Source organism: Microcaecilia unicolor, unplaced genomic scaffold, assembly GCF_901765095.1.
Source record: "Microcaecilia unicolor unplaced genomic scaffold, aMicUni1.1, whole genome shotgun sequence".
Lineage (NCBI taxonomy): Eukaryota > Metazoa > Chordata > Amphibia > Gymnophiona > Siphonopidae > Microcaecilia > Microcaecilia unicolor.
Genome location: NW_021963418.1, coordinates 80526 through 96458, shown reverse-complemented (window position 1 = coordinate 96458; position 15933 = coordinate 80526). Strand labels below are relative to the sequence as shown.

General features: G+C 43.0%; 1 protein-coding gene across 1 annotated transcript in view; it reads right to left on the bottom strand.

Moving 5' to 3' along the window:
• Positions 1-2145: 2145 nt before the first annotated feature.
• LOC115459306 (heparanase-like) overlaps positions 2146-15933 on the bottom strand; it is a 48947-nt gene continuing 35159 nt past the window's right edge. Inside the window, exons 6-8 of the mRNA XM_030189152.1 lie at positions 14644-14691; positions 4890-4983; positions 2146-2256 (exon numbers count right to left, since the gene is read on the bottom strand). Of these exons, the coding sequence (XP_030045012.1) occupies positions 2146-2256; positions 4890-4983; positions 14644-14691 (253 nt within the window). The remainder of the gene's footprint in view (positions 2257-4889; positions 4984-14643; positions 14692-15933) is intronic.

Sequence of the window (15933 nt, the reverse complement as noted above, 5' to 3'; positions counted from 1 at the left end):
GCTTGCCTGTATATCCTGAACCCCATTTCTGCCAAGCTTGCCTGTATATCCTGAACCCCATTTCTGCCAAGCTTGCATGTATATCCTGAACCCCGTTTCTGCCAAGCTTGTCTGCATATCCTGAACACCGCTTCAGCCAAGCTTGTATGTATGTCCTGACCCCTGCTTCTGCCAAGTTTGTATGCATATCTGAGCCCCTGCTTCTGCCTAGCCTTTGCGTTTACCCTGTCTGCTTAGTCTGTCTTGTGTTCTTGCCTAGTGGCTGCGTAGCAGCCTTCAGTCCTAGTCTAGTACCTAGCCAAGCCTCCCTCGTGTACCCTAGACCCAGTGGGGGGGGGGGGGTCCTCTGGGCCTTCAGTTCCTGCCCTGTCCTGCAAGTCCTGCCGGCCACCTGCACTCAGGGGCTCAACTCCTGGGGGTGGTCAAGCGCAGGTGAAGCTGTTCCTGTTCTGCCTCAGTTGCCTGCCTCAGTCCCGAGTTCCAGTCCTGCTCTTCCTTGTATCCGGTTCCAGGGTGGTCTTGCCTGCCTCTGCTGCTCCTTGGCAGTGGTCCAAAGGCTCACGAATTCTGGTTCTGCCTTGCGAACCCGACACTTTTATTGTGAGCTCAAAAGAGAGATCTGTAAATTAACTGAGTTCTGCAAAAGAGATCATCTCAAGCCCTTTTAATTTTTATTTTTTTTAGTTATTTGCATTTCTAAACCCACTTTCAAAGCAAATTACATTCAGATACAGTAGGAATCTCCCCACTCCAGACAGCTTACAATCTAAGAGCCTCATTTAATGACATGTGTTAAATATAACTGTTAGTGTGCATTAAAGGGTTAACTCAAATTCACAAGCATTAAGGGATAATTCTATAAGGACCCACCCAGTTGCAGCTGACAAGAAGGCATTTAAATGGCAGTATTTTAGTTGCTGACACACGTAAGTGGCCTTTCATTTATTTATTATGTATTTGGAGTTTGCTCACACCTTTTTCAGTAGTGAGTTACATTCATGTAAACTGGGTATTTCTCTGTCCCTGGAGGGCTCACAATCTAATTTTGTACCTGAGGCAATGGAGGGTTAAGTGACTTGCCCAAGATCACAAAGAGCAGCAGCCACCTCTGGATGTCAAGACTGGTGCTCTAACCACTAAGCTACTAAAACACCAACTAGTGGAAGAGTACCATGCAGGCACAGGCCTTACACCACTTATTGGGCTGGTATAAATGCTCGTATCTTAAATGTACACGTGTTTTCGGCCATTTGCACTAGTTTTCTATAAACAAAAGTGGCCACCAACTTTTCTTTACCGCTGGTCTGGCGACAGCCTAATCAGTACATTGTAAGCCACTTTGAGTCTGCACAATGTGGAAAAAAGTGGGGTATAAATGTGCTAAATAAATAAACAGGCTTGAAATGGACATGTTATAGAATATGAGGTTAGAGCTCTTCAGCTTAGAAAAGAAACAGCTGAGGGGGGATATGATTCAGGTCTATATAATCCTGAGTGATGCAGAACAGGTGGAAGTGAACTGATTTTTCACTTTTTCAAAAAGTATAAAGACCAGGGGACACTCAATGAAATTACATGAAAATACTTTTAAAACAAAGAGGAGGAAATATTTTTTCACTCAACAAATAGTTAAGCTCTGGAACTCGCTGCCGGAGGACGTGGTAACAGCAGTTAGTGTATCTGGTTTTAAAAAAGATTTGGACAAATTCCTGGAGGAAAAGACCATAGTCTGCTATTGAGACAAACATGGAGAAGCCACTGCTTGCCCTGGGATTGGTAGCATGGAATAGTGCTACTAATTGGGTTTCTGCCAGGTTCTTGTGACCTGGATTGGCCACTGTTGAAAGCAGGATACTGGGCTAAATAGACCAATGGTCTAACTCAGTACGGCTGTTCGTATGTTCTTAAAATTGTTCTCCATTTGCATAATGCATGCATGTTAGTAGAAGAGGCCCTCAGTACCTGACACAATAGAAGAAGTAATTTGCTCTGGGTCATATAAGCAACAGTGTGCTTGGACCCTGACTTCCCTCATTCTGAGCCCACTGCTCTAACCATTGGGCTACTCCTTCATGCTACTCTTCCAATCACTATGACTGCAATTCAAATGTAAAGTCCTGTAAAATGACACATGCGAGGAACTACTTACATAAAGCCATCGATATAGGTGTTGGACAGTCCGGGTGACCCTCCTCCGTAGGCCGAGCTAGTTTCTCCCAGCCAGACCTTTCTGTTGGGCACAGTTTCATTCACAATCTAAATAACATGAAGCACAGGAGGACAATGAGCTCAATGTGGGCCCTGGACTACATCACAGATATGCAAACCGTACAGCAGTTACCTATCGACTGGCCACATAAAATATTTGGATCTGCCACCCAGGATTTGCTAGTATTTACTGTGCTGCAGAATTAATCTTAAGACATTTAAAAGGTGCTTTTCAGCCTGGAGGACTGAAAAACAAAATATCACCTAGGCTATAACACACACACACTCAGGTATACAGCTTTCATTACCATTTCCTGTTTATTTATTTATTACATTTGTATCCCACATTTTCCCACCTATTTGTAGGCTCAATGTGGCTTACATATTACCCATTTGCAGACTCCGGTGAGAACAAAAAGTGTGCATATTATTAAACTTTATTTTTACAATAATTCTGGGGCTCCTTCCTGTATGTGCTGAATCCAGGTCTCCTCTAACTACTAATCATGGAGCAGCCATGGGGCAGCAAGGCGCTCCATGACCTACTCTGCAAAGACCTGGAGTGTCACTAGGGATAACAAAAGATTTCAAAGCTTTTGTCCAGCCTTGCTAGGGGAGTATGGCAGTTTAGACTGTGATACTGAAATAGCAGTAAACTGCTTTAAAGAATCCTTTCTTCCCCTTCCCAGTATCTCTCCCAGGTTTAATCTGTCTAGCAGCAAAAGTGCAATCCAGGGCCCCAATGCTCAAAGGTCCAGCGTTAAAGCCAACAGTGCAAAGCCCCTAGTGCAAGAACAGTGCAAAAACCCAGTTCTCAAATGCTCAAAGCAAATTATGTGTGTGCTATGAAACTGAAAGCAAGGGGAAGGAATGTGCCTGGTGCATGTGCATAACAGTTTTATGGTAATCACAGTTCTTGTACACATGCCCAGGCAAGACAGGAAGTGCAAGCAGACTGGATGTGGAAGCATAGCATACATCTGCACTGTTGTTCTTCTATGCCTTTAAAAATACAAGCATCTCAAAAAAAGTTTTTCACTTCAGAGGCTCTTATGTAAGCGCAGAAAAACAGGCATCAATGTGTGCTTGCACGTTCAGTTTTGCTCGAACTCACACACATTTATTTCTCACTATCAACCTTTATAGGTTGCACAAGCTTCCTTCTGCTTCTAAAAGAAGACAAAAACCAGCAGTTTAAAGTGAGAAATTCTGAAGAAATCCTCTCTTCAAAACCTTGAATGCCATCCCCAAGCTGGTGGTAAGTTTCCAGAGTTAAGAGCAGCATTTCTTTCTGCAATGTTCTCCGACATAGGCGTAATTTGACTGTTTCATTTGGGGGGGCAAAGGATGGGCGGAACATATTAGCGTATGGGCGGAGCTTATTAGCATATTCATTTGCATATATACATATGCAAATAAATATGCTAATATGGAGGAAGGAATTGAAATTTACAGGCAAAATATCACAGATGCACATTTCAAAAAGCTGACATAGTTCAATTAATAAATTCTGAATAAAATACTTGTATCTACCTTTGTTGTCTGATCATTTAGTTTTTCTATTCGCTTTGGTCCCAGTGTCTTCTATTTTATGCAGTGTCTTCTTTCCAGTAGGCTTCCCTCTGCTCCCCACCCTCCGAGTCCCATCCATCTCTTGCTCCTTCCCTTTGCTCCCCACCCCTCCCATCCATCTTCTGTTCCTTCCCTCTGCTCATCATCCCTCCGTCCCATCCATCTTCTGCTCCTTCCCTCTGCTGTGCCTGACCTGTCCCAATCCCATCCATCTCCTGGTCCTTCCCTCTGCTCCCCACCCCTCCCAGTCCAATCCATCTCCTGGTCCTTCCCTCTGCTCCCAACGCTCCCAGTCCCATCCATCTCTTGCTCCTTCCCTCTGCTCCCCACCCCTCCCAGTCCCATCCATCTTCCATCTGCTGCCCTTCCCCCCCCCCCCCGCACGAGGTCCAAGATTGTGACTCCGCCTACCCCCTCTCTTCCTCCCTCCCTCCGGAGCAGGCAGCAGTCTTTTTCAGCGTTCCTGGCAGCGGTAGCGTTGTACACGCTGCCTTCGGTCTGCCCCGGAAGCCTTCTCTTCAAGTTCCTGTTCCCACCTATGCGGGAACAGGAACTTGAAGAGAAGGCTTCGGGGCAGAACCAAAGGCAGCGTGTACAATGCTACCGCTGCCAGGAACGCTGGAAAAGACTGCTGCCTGCGCCGGAGGGAGGGAGGAAGAGAGAAGGGTAGACGGACACGCTCCTCTCCGTCCGCTTGGCTTCCCTGCCCTCTCTGTCTGCGTCCCGCCCGAAAGGAAATGACGTCAGAGGAAGGCGGGACGCAGAGAGGGCAGGGAAGCCAAGCGGATGGAGAGGAGCGCGTGCCTGCTTGTTTTTTTTTGTTTTGTTTTTTAACTACTGGCGTGGCGGCGCCTCGTCGTCGTTTGGGGGGGCATTGCCCCCCCCCCCCCCCCCAGTCTACGCCCATGGTTCTCCAAGCATCGGTAAGGAATACCAAATGACCTCATCAACATCCCTTTGAACACATTTAATTACAATTTGCGACCATGCTAGAGCCCTCTGATCATTCTGCACACATTAACATGCAGGCTAGTCCGGCGCAAATTGCATCTAACGCCAGCGTTACATTTTTGAGCATCGGCCCCCTGGTTTTTCAGAAGATACAGCACCTGAAAAACGTTTTTTATCATCAGTATCAAACCATCCAACACAATGGGATTCAGGAAATCCTTTTCAGAAGCAGTTCTTCCATTCACGTAATAACTGGAAAACAATAACAACAAAAAATTTAAAAAACAAAACAAAACCCACAGACACCGTTCAAAAAAAGAGTAATTATGTCTTGCTCTCTAATCTAGCAGAGGGTGTCCAGTATATTAAGCTCAGATTTTATCAAGAACTTGATAAGTTAAAAGTTTTAAGAGTCCTTTTCTAAGCTGTGGTTAAGTACTAACGCATGCTTGCTGCAGCAACAGATGGCTTACTGCGAGGCGTCCCACAGTAACTTTTAGATGTGCAAGCGCTGCCCATGCACTAAAAAATAAAAAATGTGTTTATTAATATGTGATAGAAATTTGTTTTTTTTAGCGCTGGGGGCAATGAGTGGGCGTGTTCTGCACTAATCAGCGCAGCTACATTGCCACTCGCTAACCAACTACAGCATAGTTTACTGCGTGAGCCCTTACTGCTTACATAACGGATGGCAGTAGGGACTCATGCGCTAATGGCCACACAGTAATGGGAAAATTAGCACGTGGCCATTAATAGGGTAAACAGACAAATTGGCCATTTTACCCCTGTAGTAAAAATGGCCTTAGCATGTGGGAATGACCTGAATAAGGGAGCTAAGGCCACTTTTTACCACACTTTGATTAAAGGCCCCCTTAGCTTGGTAGGAATGCCAGGTTTACTTGTTCACCCTTTCTTTTTATTTCTTCTGTCTGATAAGTGATGTCTAAAACAGCAATGCACATTAGCAGACTGGGGGAGTGGCCTAGTGGTTAGAGCACCAGTCCTGCAATCCAGAGGTGGCCAGTTCAAATCCCACTGCTGCTCCTTGTGATCTTGGGCAAGTCACTTAATCCTCCATTGCCTCAGGTACAAACTTAGATTGTGAGCCCTCCTGGGACAGAGAAATATCCAGAGTATCTGAATGTAACTCACCTTGAGCTACCACTGAAAAAGGTGTGAGCAAAATCTAAATTAATAAATGTTTTAGAGCTCAGTTCACTTAGGGGGTCTTTTACAAAGGTGTGCTGGCATTTTTAGTGCACACTAAACACAGACATGCGCTAAACGCTAAAGACACCCATAGGAATACATTGGCATCTCTAGCGTTGAGCGCTATTTTTTAGCATGCACTAAAAACGCCAACATGCCTTAGTAAAAGACCCCTTAAAATCTAAGGATTTTTTTTTACTAAGGCGTGCTTACGTTTTTAGCATGCACTAAAAATAGACACACGCTTGAACTATGACAAATCCTGGGCACTCCCACTGATGCCTTCGGTAAGGAGCGCCTGGCGTGGACCTTTCCCTCTCAGGTGGGCAGAAGATTCCCTCAAATATTTGGGGATACAAATACCAGCAGACTTGAAGAAGCTGCATGAACTTAATGTGACTGTTTTAATGTCAGATACTAAGTCGAAGCTGGAGGCGTGGGAGAACCTCCCAATATCCCTATTTTGGCGAGTGGCACTGTATAATATGTTTATTATCCCAAAATGGCTATATGTCTTTCAAACAGTGCCTCTTTACCTTTCCAAAACGGATGAACGACAACAGAACAGACTTTTAAATAAATTTCTGTGGAGAGGGAGGAAGCCACGGCTCCCATTAATGATGATGTGCACCCCAGTGGAATATGGGGGGGTGGGCCTCATTAGCTTACGACACGTGACTGTCGCCTGCGGAATGCGGCACATCAATGACTGGCATAGACGAACCTCAGATTTTTCAAACACCCCCCTGGAGAGGCGGATGTCCCCGGTTGCGGACTTGGGATGCCTCCTACACTTGCCGGATAGGGAGACCCCTGTGGAACTACACCAGTCAGGCATAATGCCAGCAGCGCGGGCCACATGGCGCTGGGTGTGCCGCCTACATCATTTCTCGCCAAGGGTAACACCATTCTTACCTATATGTGGCAATCCGAGGTTTCCAGCGGGTAATTTGTACCCAACATTTGAACGCTGGGAGAGACAGGGACTCAAATATTTACTACAGGCAGTGACCGATGAAGGAAAAATTAAACCCTTTACGGAGCTACAAAGGGAGTACAATATTCCCAACAAAGACTATTGGCATTATTATCAACTGGCACATTATATTCGGGGTCTTCCTTGGACGGACCTGACTGAAGATGTCAGAGAGGAACTATCGACGGCATTCTCCTTTGAGGCACAACAACGAGTGCCACTGACCTTCTACCACAGACATATCAAAGACTCAGCCTCAGAATTGGATTATAAAAAATTGGCGGAGGCCTGGACCATAGACCTTGGAACCCCTATTGTAGTAGAACACCTTAAATCCTTTATTCTGGGCATTCGTAAGAGGTCCAGGTTCACTGAACACTGGGAGACATGGTATAAATTTGCGCTCCGAATGTACATTTCACCGCGTAGAGCATTCCACATGGGGACCTCCTCCTGGGGAGAGTGCCCAAGATGTGGTGCGGAGGGCGTACTGATTGGACACATGTTCTGGGGATGTAGGAGAGTGGAGAAGTTGTGGAGGGAGGTACTGTTGCAGGTCTCTACTTGGTGGGGATCAAGGTGGTACTATGATGTATTATTACTGTTTGGCAGACCCCGCCTAGGGCTACCAGCGCCTAGAGGCTATAAATCATTTGCCAATAAGGTGACTTTAACAGTACTACTACTACTACTACTACTATTTAGCATTTCTATAGCGCTACAAGGCATACGCAGCGCTGCACAAACATAGAAGAAAGACAGTCCCTGCTCAAAGAGCTTACAATCTAATAGACAAAAAATAAATAAAGTAAGCAAATCAAATCAATTAATGTGAACGGGAAGGAAGAGAGGAGGGTAGGTGGAGGCGAGTGGTTACAAGTGGTTACGAGTCAAAAGCAATGTTAAAGAGGTGGGCTTTCAGTCTAGATTTAAAGGTGGCCAAGGATGGGGCAAGACGTAGGGGCTCAGGAAGTTTATTCCAGGCGTAGGGTGCAGCGAGACAGAAGGCGCGAAGTCTGGAGTTGGCAGTAGTGGAGAAGGGAACAGATAAGAAGGATTTATCCATGGAGCGGAGTGCACGGGAAGGGGTGTAGGGAAGGACGAGTGTGGAGAGATACTGGGGAGCAGCAGAGTGAATACATTTATAGGTTAGTAGAAGAAGTTTGAACAGGATGCGAAAACGGATAGGGAGCCAGTGAAAGGTCTTGAGGAGAGGGGTAGTATGAGTAAAGCGACCCTGGCGGAAGATGAGACGGGCAGCAGAGTTTTGAACCGACTGGAGAGGGGAGAGGTGACTAAGTGGGAGGCCAGCAAGAAGCAGATTGCAGTAGTCTAAACGAGAGGTGACAAGGGTGTGGATGAGGGTTTTGGTAGAGTGCTCGGAAAGAAAGGGGCGGATTTTACGGATGTTGTAAAGAAAGAAACGACAGGTCTTGGCGGTCTGCTGGATATGAGCAGAGAAGGAGAGAGAAGAGTCAAAGATGACCCCAAGGTTTAGAGCTGAGGAGACAGGGAGAATGAGAGAGCCATCAACAGAAATAGAAAACGGGGGGAGCGGGGAGTACTGCAATCGCTCCTGGCAGGGTGGACAACCGGGCAGTGTCCGGGAATTCAACAATGGCGTGTCAAGTTGATTGTACTGATGAGACTTGAAAGGCTGGATATACAGGACTGGAACTCGGAAAGAGGTGTAGAATTCCAGGACTGTTGGAACCCCTTCTGGAAATCGTTGTCACCTGGAGTTAGAAGCAGACTTTTAAATGTTTGAATGCTTGCCTGTTCTTCTGGGAAGGAGGGAGGAAGGGAGGGGACGGGGAGTTAATTTGGGGGGGGGGGGGGGGGGGGGAGAAAATAAATGTTTGGTGACGCAGTTAGAGATGATGTTATGATACAGTTTCGCTTTATGTTCGTGTTGGAACATTGTATAAGTTGTGTTACCACTAATAAACAGAATTAAACATAAAAATAGACGCACGCTAAACGTTAGAGACGCCCAAAGGAATACATTGGTGTCTCTAATGCTTAACATGCGCCTATTTTTAGTGTGCGCTAAAAACCTAAGCGAGCCTTAGTAAAAAAAAAAAAACCCTGAATGTAGCAACATCTTCAGTCAAAAATGAATTCACTGAGTCTGGCAAATAAGTATAACTGGACTCCTTGTTTAACAAATGCATCTCAGGTAACTGAATAAACCCCCCTCCCCCTTGAGCAAGTCCAGTCCTCAGTCAGAGGAGTGTCAGCTTCATTACAGTGTACACAGCCCTCCTTTAGCCCTTTATGGACATCAGTAATGTCTGGAACTGGCTGCAGGAAGTAAAATACATAGGCTTCCACTATGCTTCCACTATGCTGTCAGCTGGAACAAAGGGACAAGACCCCCAAAACATTCATTCTCTCTTCAGCCAATACATTGTTCAATTTAAACATGTGCCACAACTCAGCTTCAGAGGACGCAATGGAGGAAATAAAGCAAATGAAATCAGAAACATACTTTTTCCGTCACATACAGGGTCATCCTATAACAGGCTGTCTGATAGGAGTCCATTCTGTAAAGGAATCCAAGTATTTACTTTCCTTTGGACAATACTACCAGGTATTTCTGTGCTTAACATTGAAGCAAGAATATAAAACATCCCAATGCTGGCATCCAATTTATATTCCAAAGCTCAAATTCAATCGAACCATAGGAGCCCTTTCACATGAGCTACTGCTTGTGACTGGCCTTACTCTTCACTGACTCCAAACTAAGTGCTAAGATTGCAACTATACTTAAAGTCAAAATTAGTATTGGTGAAAACTTTATCATTTCAGAAAATCAACTGATCTTGAACTTGACTGGTAAAGGACAGACCGACCGACATGGGCCATGTTTCGACTCTGCATCAGGGAAGGTTCTGTAATTAAATTGCTAAAGCTGCCTTCTTCAAAGTGCTCAAATTTACTTTACCAGTCAAGTTTACTGTTCTGGGATCTTGTCAGGTACTTGCAGGGCTTTTTTTGAGGGGGTACTTGGGGGTACTTTGCCTGCTACAATTGACCCATGGTCCTCATATTTTAATGAAAGAGCTCAGGCTCTACATACAAATTCTGCCTTGTCAAAGATGCTGTGACTGTTTGCAGGGGGCCTGGCTATTGTGGGGTGGGTCCCTCAATGATCATCCCACCCCTGAAGGGTGCCCTGGCATTTGAGTACCGGCACCTTTTTCGCTAGAAAAAACGCGCTGGGTGCTTGTAACCTGGATTGGCCACTGTTGGAAACAGGATACTGGACCAGTGGTCTGACCCAGTATAGCTATTCCTGTGTTCTTAAGTTATGTTCTTCGATTGATTTTTCTAGTTTTAATTGCAAGAATCCCGAGTTTCACTATAAACGCAGAAGAGAATGCCAGTTTGGTTTATTGCATCATTCTTACTCAGGAACAACTGTTTAAAATGGGGACAGCAGACTCATCTCTTTTGCCAAAAATGTAATTTGGACATAAACTTCCTGTTTCATGCGTGCTGTACATGCCCCTGAGTAAAATCCTTCTGGAATGCAATAATAGTGTACTTGGAGAAGATATTACAATCCCTATACCGGCTTGTACAGTGGGATTTCGTTTGGATCACTAAGACTTTTGCGCTGCAGGACAGAGGAGACTGTTAACTCATTGGGAAAGCAGGGATTGTTGGTAAAAAGATTATCTTGGGGGTTTGGACAGTTTCACATACACCCTCATATTGGGTGTAGTGTAATAAGTTCCATACCTTGATGATTTTGGAAAGAAATGTGGCTAGGGCATCCTTTAAGTGTAAAAGTGTAATCCTTATTGATGTGGGATAAATATATACAATCCTTATCGCCTAGAGCACGTAGCAGAGTATTAAACTCTCTTTGAGAGGCCTTTGGGATCCTAATGTGGACACTGAATCTCTGTTTTGTTTTGTTTTTATTCTAAATATCTCAAATTGTCTAGAGTGCACTAACATATATCAAAAACTTGCGGATGCACTCTTGCTATACAATCTGTGGATAATTGCACAATCTTGAAATATGCCGGATATTTTATAAAGTAGCCTCAATAGCCCAGGGAACCATTAATTAGGACTCCACTGAATTGGCCTGTATCATGGGCTCCTCCTACTTTCCGAAAAAACATCCACAAGTAACAAAAAACTCCCTACTCAAGGGAGAAAAAGATCTTGTGAACAAAAAAACGGATAGAGGGGTATTTTAGTAATCTAGTGCAAATATCAATATAACTATAAGTGCATTACACCACAGAGAGTAATAAATGGAAGTAAAGAAAATATGTATATAATCACTTCATAATCCTCTAAAAATGTATACTGAAACGATATTCAAAAGAGAACCACCATTCATTAAATTACTACTTGATTAGAAACTTTTTCAATGTTGGAATATGCCACTTATCTTGAAGCCTGGAACTGCTATCACTTCAAAATTCGAGTAGCCAGATCCACCAAAAGCAATTATGAACGGTTTCCAGCCCTGGTTCATGTCTTTCAGTCACATATAGTTCCGGTTGTGAAGTGAAATTTATATGCGTGGGTACTGCTACAGCGGTTTATATACTCAGCCGTAATGTCTTCTTAATTTTCTCGACAGCAAGGGACCCCACTGTTTCGCGTTCTTCATTAGGAGAAATATCCAAAAACAAATAGATTTGTTTCTTTTCTATCCATCGCGAACCTTGGTCCAGAACATGGCGACTATTAATATAGAACGCCAACATTAATAGCTCCACCCTATGGGTGTTCTTTAGTTATTTAAGGTAGCCAATCGGTGAGTTGACCTGCTTGTGTTCTATTGTCCAATCACTTCTATTGAGAAATTTAAAGAGATAAAATCCTCTTTAGGGAAAGTCAACTTGCTATAGTTAATTGATAGAAATTCTGTAATGAAAAGATGTTATACTATGCGATTTGAAGTTACTTTAGAATAAATCTTGAATTTCCTAGAGAAGTTAACACTCACCACAATTGATTCTATCGATAATCTTGCATACTTAACGTGTTGAAAAAATATATGTATACACACAAAAAAAGTCCTCTCTTCTCTAGGAAATTCAAGATTTATTCTAAAGTAACTTCAAATCGCATAGTATAACATCTTTTCATTACAGAATTTCTATCAATTAACTATAGCAAGTTGACTTTCCCTAAAGAGGATTTTATCTCTTTAAATTTCTCAATAGAAGTGATTGGACAATAGAACACAAGCAGGTCAACTCACCGATTGGCTACCTTAAATAACTACGGAACACCCATAGGTTGGAGCTATTAATGTTGGCGTTCTATATTAATAGTCGCCATGTTCTGGACCAAGGTTCGCGATGGATAGAAAAGAAACAAATCTATTTGTTTTTGGATATTTCTCCTGATGAAGAACGCGAAACAGTGGGGTCCCTTGCTGTCGAGAAAATTAAGAAGACATTACGGCTGAGTATATAAACCGCTGTAGCAGTACCCACGCATATAAATTTCACTTCACAACCGGAACTATATGTGACTGAAAGACATGAACCAGGGCTGGAAACCGTTCATAATTGCTTTTGGTGGATCTGGCTACTCGAATTTTGAATTTTGAAGTGATAGCAGTTCCAGGCTTCAAGATAAGTGGCATATTCCAACATTGAAAAAGTTTCTAATCAAGTAGTAATTTAATGAATGGTGGTTCTCTTTTGAATATCGTTTCAGTATACATTTTTAGAGGATTATGAAGTGATTATATACATATTTTCTTTACTTCCATTTATTACTCTCTGTGGTGTAATGCACTTATAGTTATATTGATATTTGCACTAGATTACTAAAATACCCCTCTATCCGTTTTTTTGTTCACAAGATCTTTTTCTCCCTTGAGTAGGGAGTTTTTTGTTACTTGTGGATGTTTTTTCGGAAAGTAGGAGGAGCCCATGATACAGGCCAATTCAGTGGAGTCCTAATTAATGGTTCCCTGGGCTATTGAGGCTACTTTATAAAATATCCGGCATATTTCAAGATTGTGCAATTATCCACAGATTGTATAGCAAGAGTGCATCCGCAAGTTTTTGTTTTTATTCTGCAATTTTCAGAAGGTCATAAGAACACAGGCCTCCTGATACTGGATTAAAGTTTTGAATAGGTGGTATTTGGGTTGGGGTGGGGGAAAGTTCTATTCAAATATTTTTCCTGATGACAGTCAACTGCTTTGTTACTTGCGGTTTGTATTATACTGGTCATCAATATAAATGATTTCTCAACATAAAATTCAATAAAGAGACAATTTTGGAGACAGTGCTTCCCTTAAAACCTCCGTTCTGCTTACAATATTTTTTTGCATACGGTACTTGCCATGGATTCCAACGTAACTGCACTATGGGAACTTCTAAATGTCATTCCAGTAATATGACTCTGAGAAGCACCAGTGATGTAGCCCCATGGATTTCATGCATGCACTAACTTCAGAACTCAAGATTCCACAAGCACAGCACCACATTAAAAAAGAACAGATCCCATTTTCTAGATCATAGCCCTGTGTGTAGTTAGTGACTGCTGCATACAAGAAAACAGTGAAATGCATTCTCAAGAGGAAAGGGAAGGGAAATGGGACTTGATATACTGCCTTTCTGTGGTTTTTGCAACTACATTCAAAGCGGTTTACATTGTATATACAGGTACTTATTTGTACCTGGGGCAATAGAGGTTTAAGTGACTTGCCCAGAGTCCAGTTATGTCAAAAGATTAATTGTAATAATAAGGCACATAAGGGCTAACTCTGAAAAGATTTTTCCCATCTAAACAGAAATATTTATAAATATGGCTAATGCATATATAGGGGAGAATTCTATAAATCATGCTTAAAAAAATTGGTGCCAAAAAACCTGCTTAAGAGCTATTCTATAAGCTGTGCTTAAAGTTAGGGGCAGTTTATAAAATAGCGCTTAAGTGCAGGGGTCGTGTATAAATTTAGGCGCGTCCATTTGTACCAATGAAAACATGGTGCAAATGCCCCGCCTAAATTTACACGCAGAACGCCCTTATTCTATAATTCCATGTGTAACTCAAAGCCACACCCATTTGCCCCAAAATAACCATGATCCTCCTATTTCTGTGCCCCCTTTTCCAGGACACAAGTAAAATGTAGGTGCAGATCACACACCTAAACTTATGTGTTTACATGTTAATCGATTTCAATTAGTGCCAATAATTGTTAAAAAGTCAATTATTGACACTAATTAGCTCATTATTCAGTTAACTTGTGCATGCAAATTGGGTGCACTGCACACCCAAATTTGCATACACAATTTATGGCTACTTTTATAGAATTAAGGGGGGGGGGGGGGGTAGAGCCTAATATTCAAAGGATTTATGCTTCTAACTTTGAGAGTTATGCTCCTGAATTGGCTGTTTGAAAAATGTCTAGGACAGAGTGCCTAAAACTCATACTCAAAATTTCACTAAACTCCTAAATTTAGAAGCATAAAACGTGGATGTCAATAGGGGTGGATTTAGGGCAGGGAAAAGAAATTAGGAATTTAGCACTGATTTTCAGGACCAGCCTCATAAATTAGGCTCATAAATCTAAGTAGATGAACGGCAGGATTACATTTTTAAGAATAACTTTAAGCTCCTAAATTAAGATGAATTTTCAGCTGAAAATCTAAGCTAAGTTTGGCTAAAAACAGAGCTCATGTACTTTTTAAATCCTGGGCTCATAATCTATATAAGAGCCAGATACTTACTGGTGCCAAGTAACAGAACTGATGGCGTTTCCTCCTGCTTTAAGGAAACTGCAAGGAAGAGAGAGTTAGTGTGGTTGTTTCATTGTATTGCCTCATGTTCTAGAATCACTGAATGCTGGGTGGGGACGCACACAGGGGCCCTTTTACAAAGGTGTGTAGGCGCTTATGTGCGTTCAACGCACGTCAAATTGGTGCTACCACGTGCCCTGGGTGGTAATTTCATTTTTGGCGTGCGCCTAAAATACACGGTAGAAAATATTCTCTATTTTCTACTGTGGGGCCCCTGCCCAGCGGTAATTGGCAGTCGGCGCACGCTGCACGCTTACCGCCCAGTTAGCGTGTGAGACCTTAGCACTAAGTCAATGGGCAGTGTTAAGGTCTCAGGCCGAATATGGATGCGCGCTGGTTTTCATTTTGCCGCACGTCCATTTTCCGGCACATTAGAAAACCCCCTTTTTTCCAGGCCTGCTTAGGAAATGGACCTGCGCGCGTTCAAAACATGCACCTACACCAGCACAGGCCACTTTTGGGCGCACTCTCACAGTGATTTATTTCACACTGTACACTCATCTAGTAATCAGATTATGAAAGCTGCAACTGCAGCGCTTACAATTCATGAGTTCAAGAATACGTCCTCCAACTATTCCTTTAGGATCATTTATACAGCACTGCCAATATACATACAGTTAGACAGAAAATGCAGCAGTGTTGTATTTGGAATTAAAAATCACAGGGTTGAATAGGGGGACTGATCCAGGCCTGTCAGTTTAACTTAACTCTCTCAATCTGTCATTCCTAGATAGGTGAATAAATCATATCCTGAGATAAAACCCTGCTAAAACTGAACATTAGACCTGCCACAGTATGATAGTAGAATAAAGGGCTGATGAAAATGAAAAGAAACTAGGGCTGTGCATTGATTAAAATTTTAATTGCGTGATTAATCACACAATCCAGCTTTGACTGGGGTCGACAGCTCCGAGTGATGATGGGAGATGCCCCCATACAACCTGATCTTAGTCACACTCCTTCCAACAACACAGCTACATATGCGTTAATTGTGCAGCCCTACTAAAAAATACAATATTTTTTTTAACCTTTGTTGTCTGGTGATTTTTATTTTTATAATCATCTTCCCCTCCCCTCTCCTGCCCTCCATGATCATATTTTTTTCGCTTCTCTTTTTCCTCCCCTCCCTTCTATGGCCACCATCTCTGTTTTTTGATTCTTCCATCCCCTATTTCTAGCATCTGTCCCACTAATGCCCAAGCTCCCCCCCCCCCCCCCCCC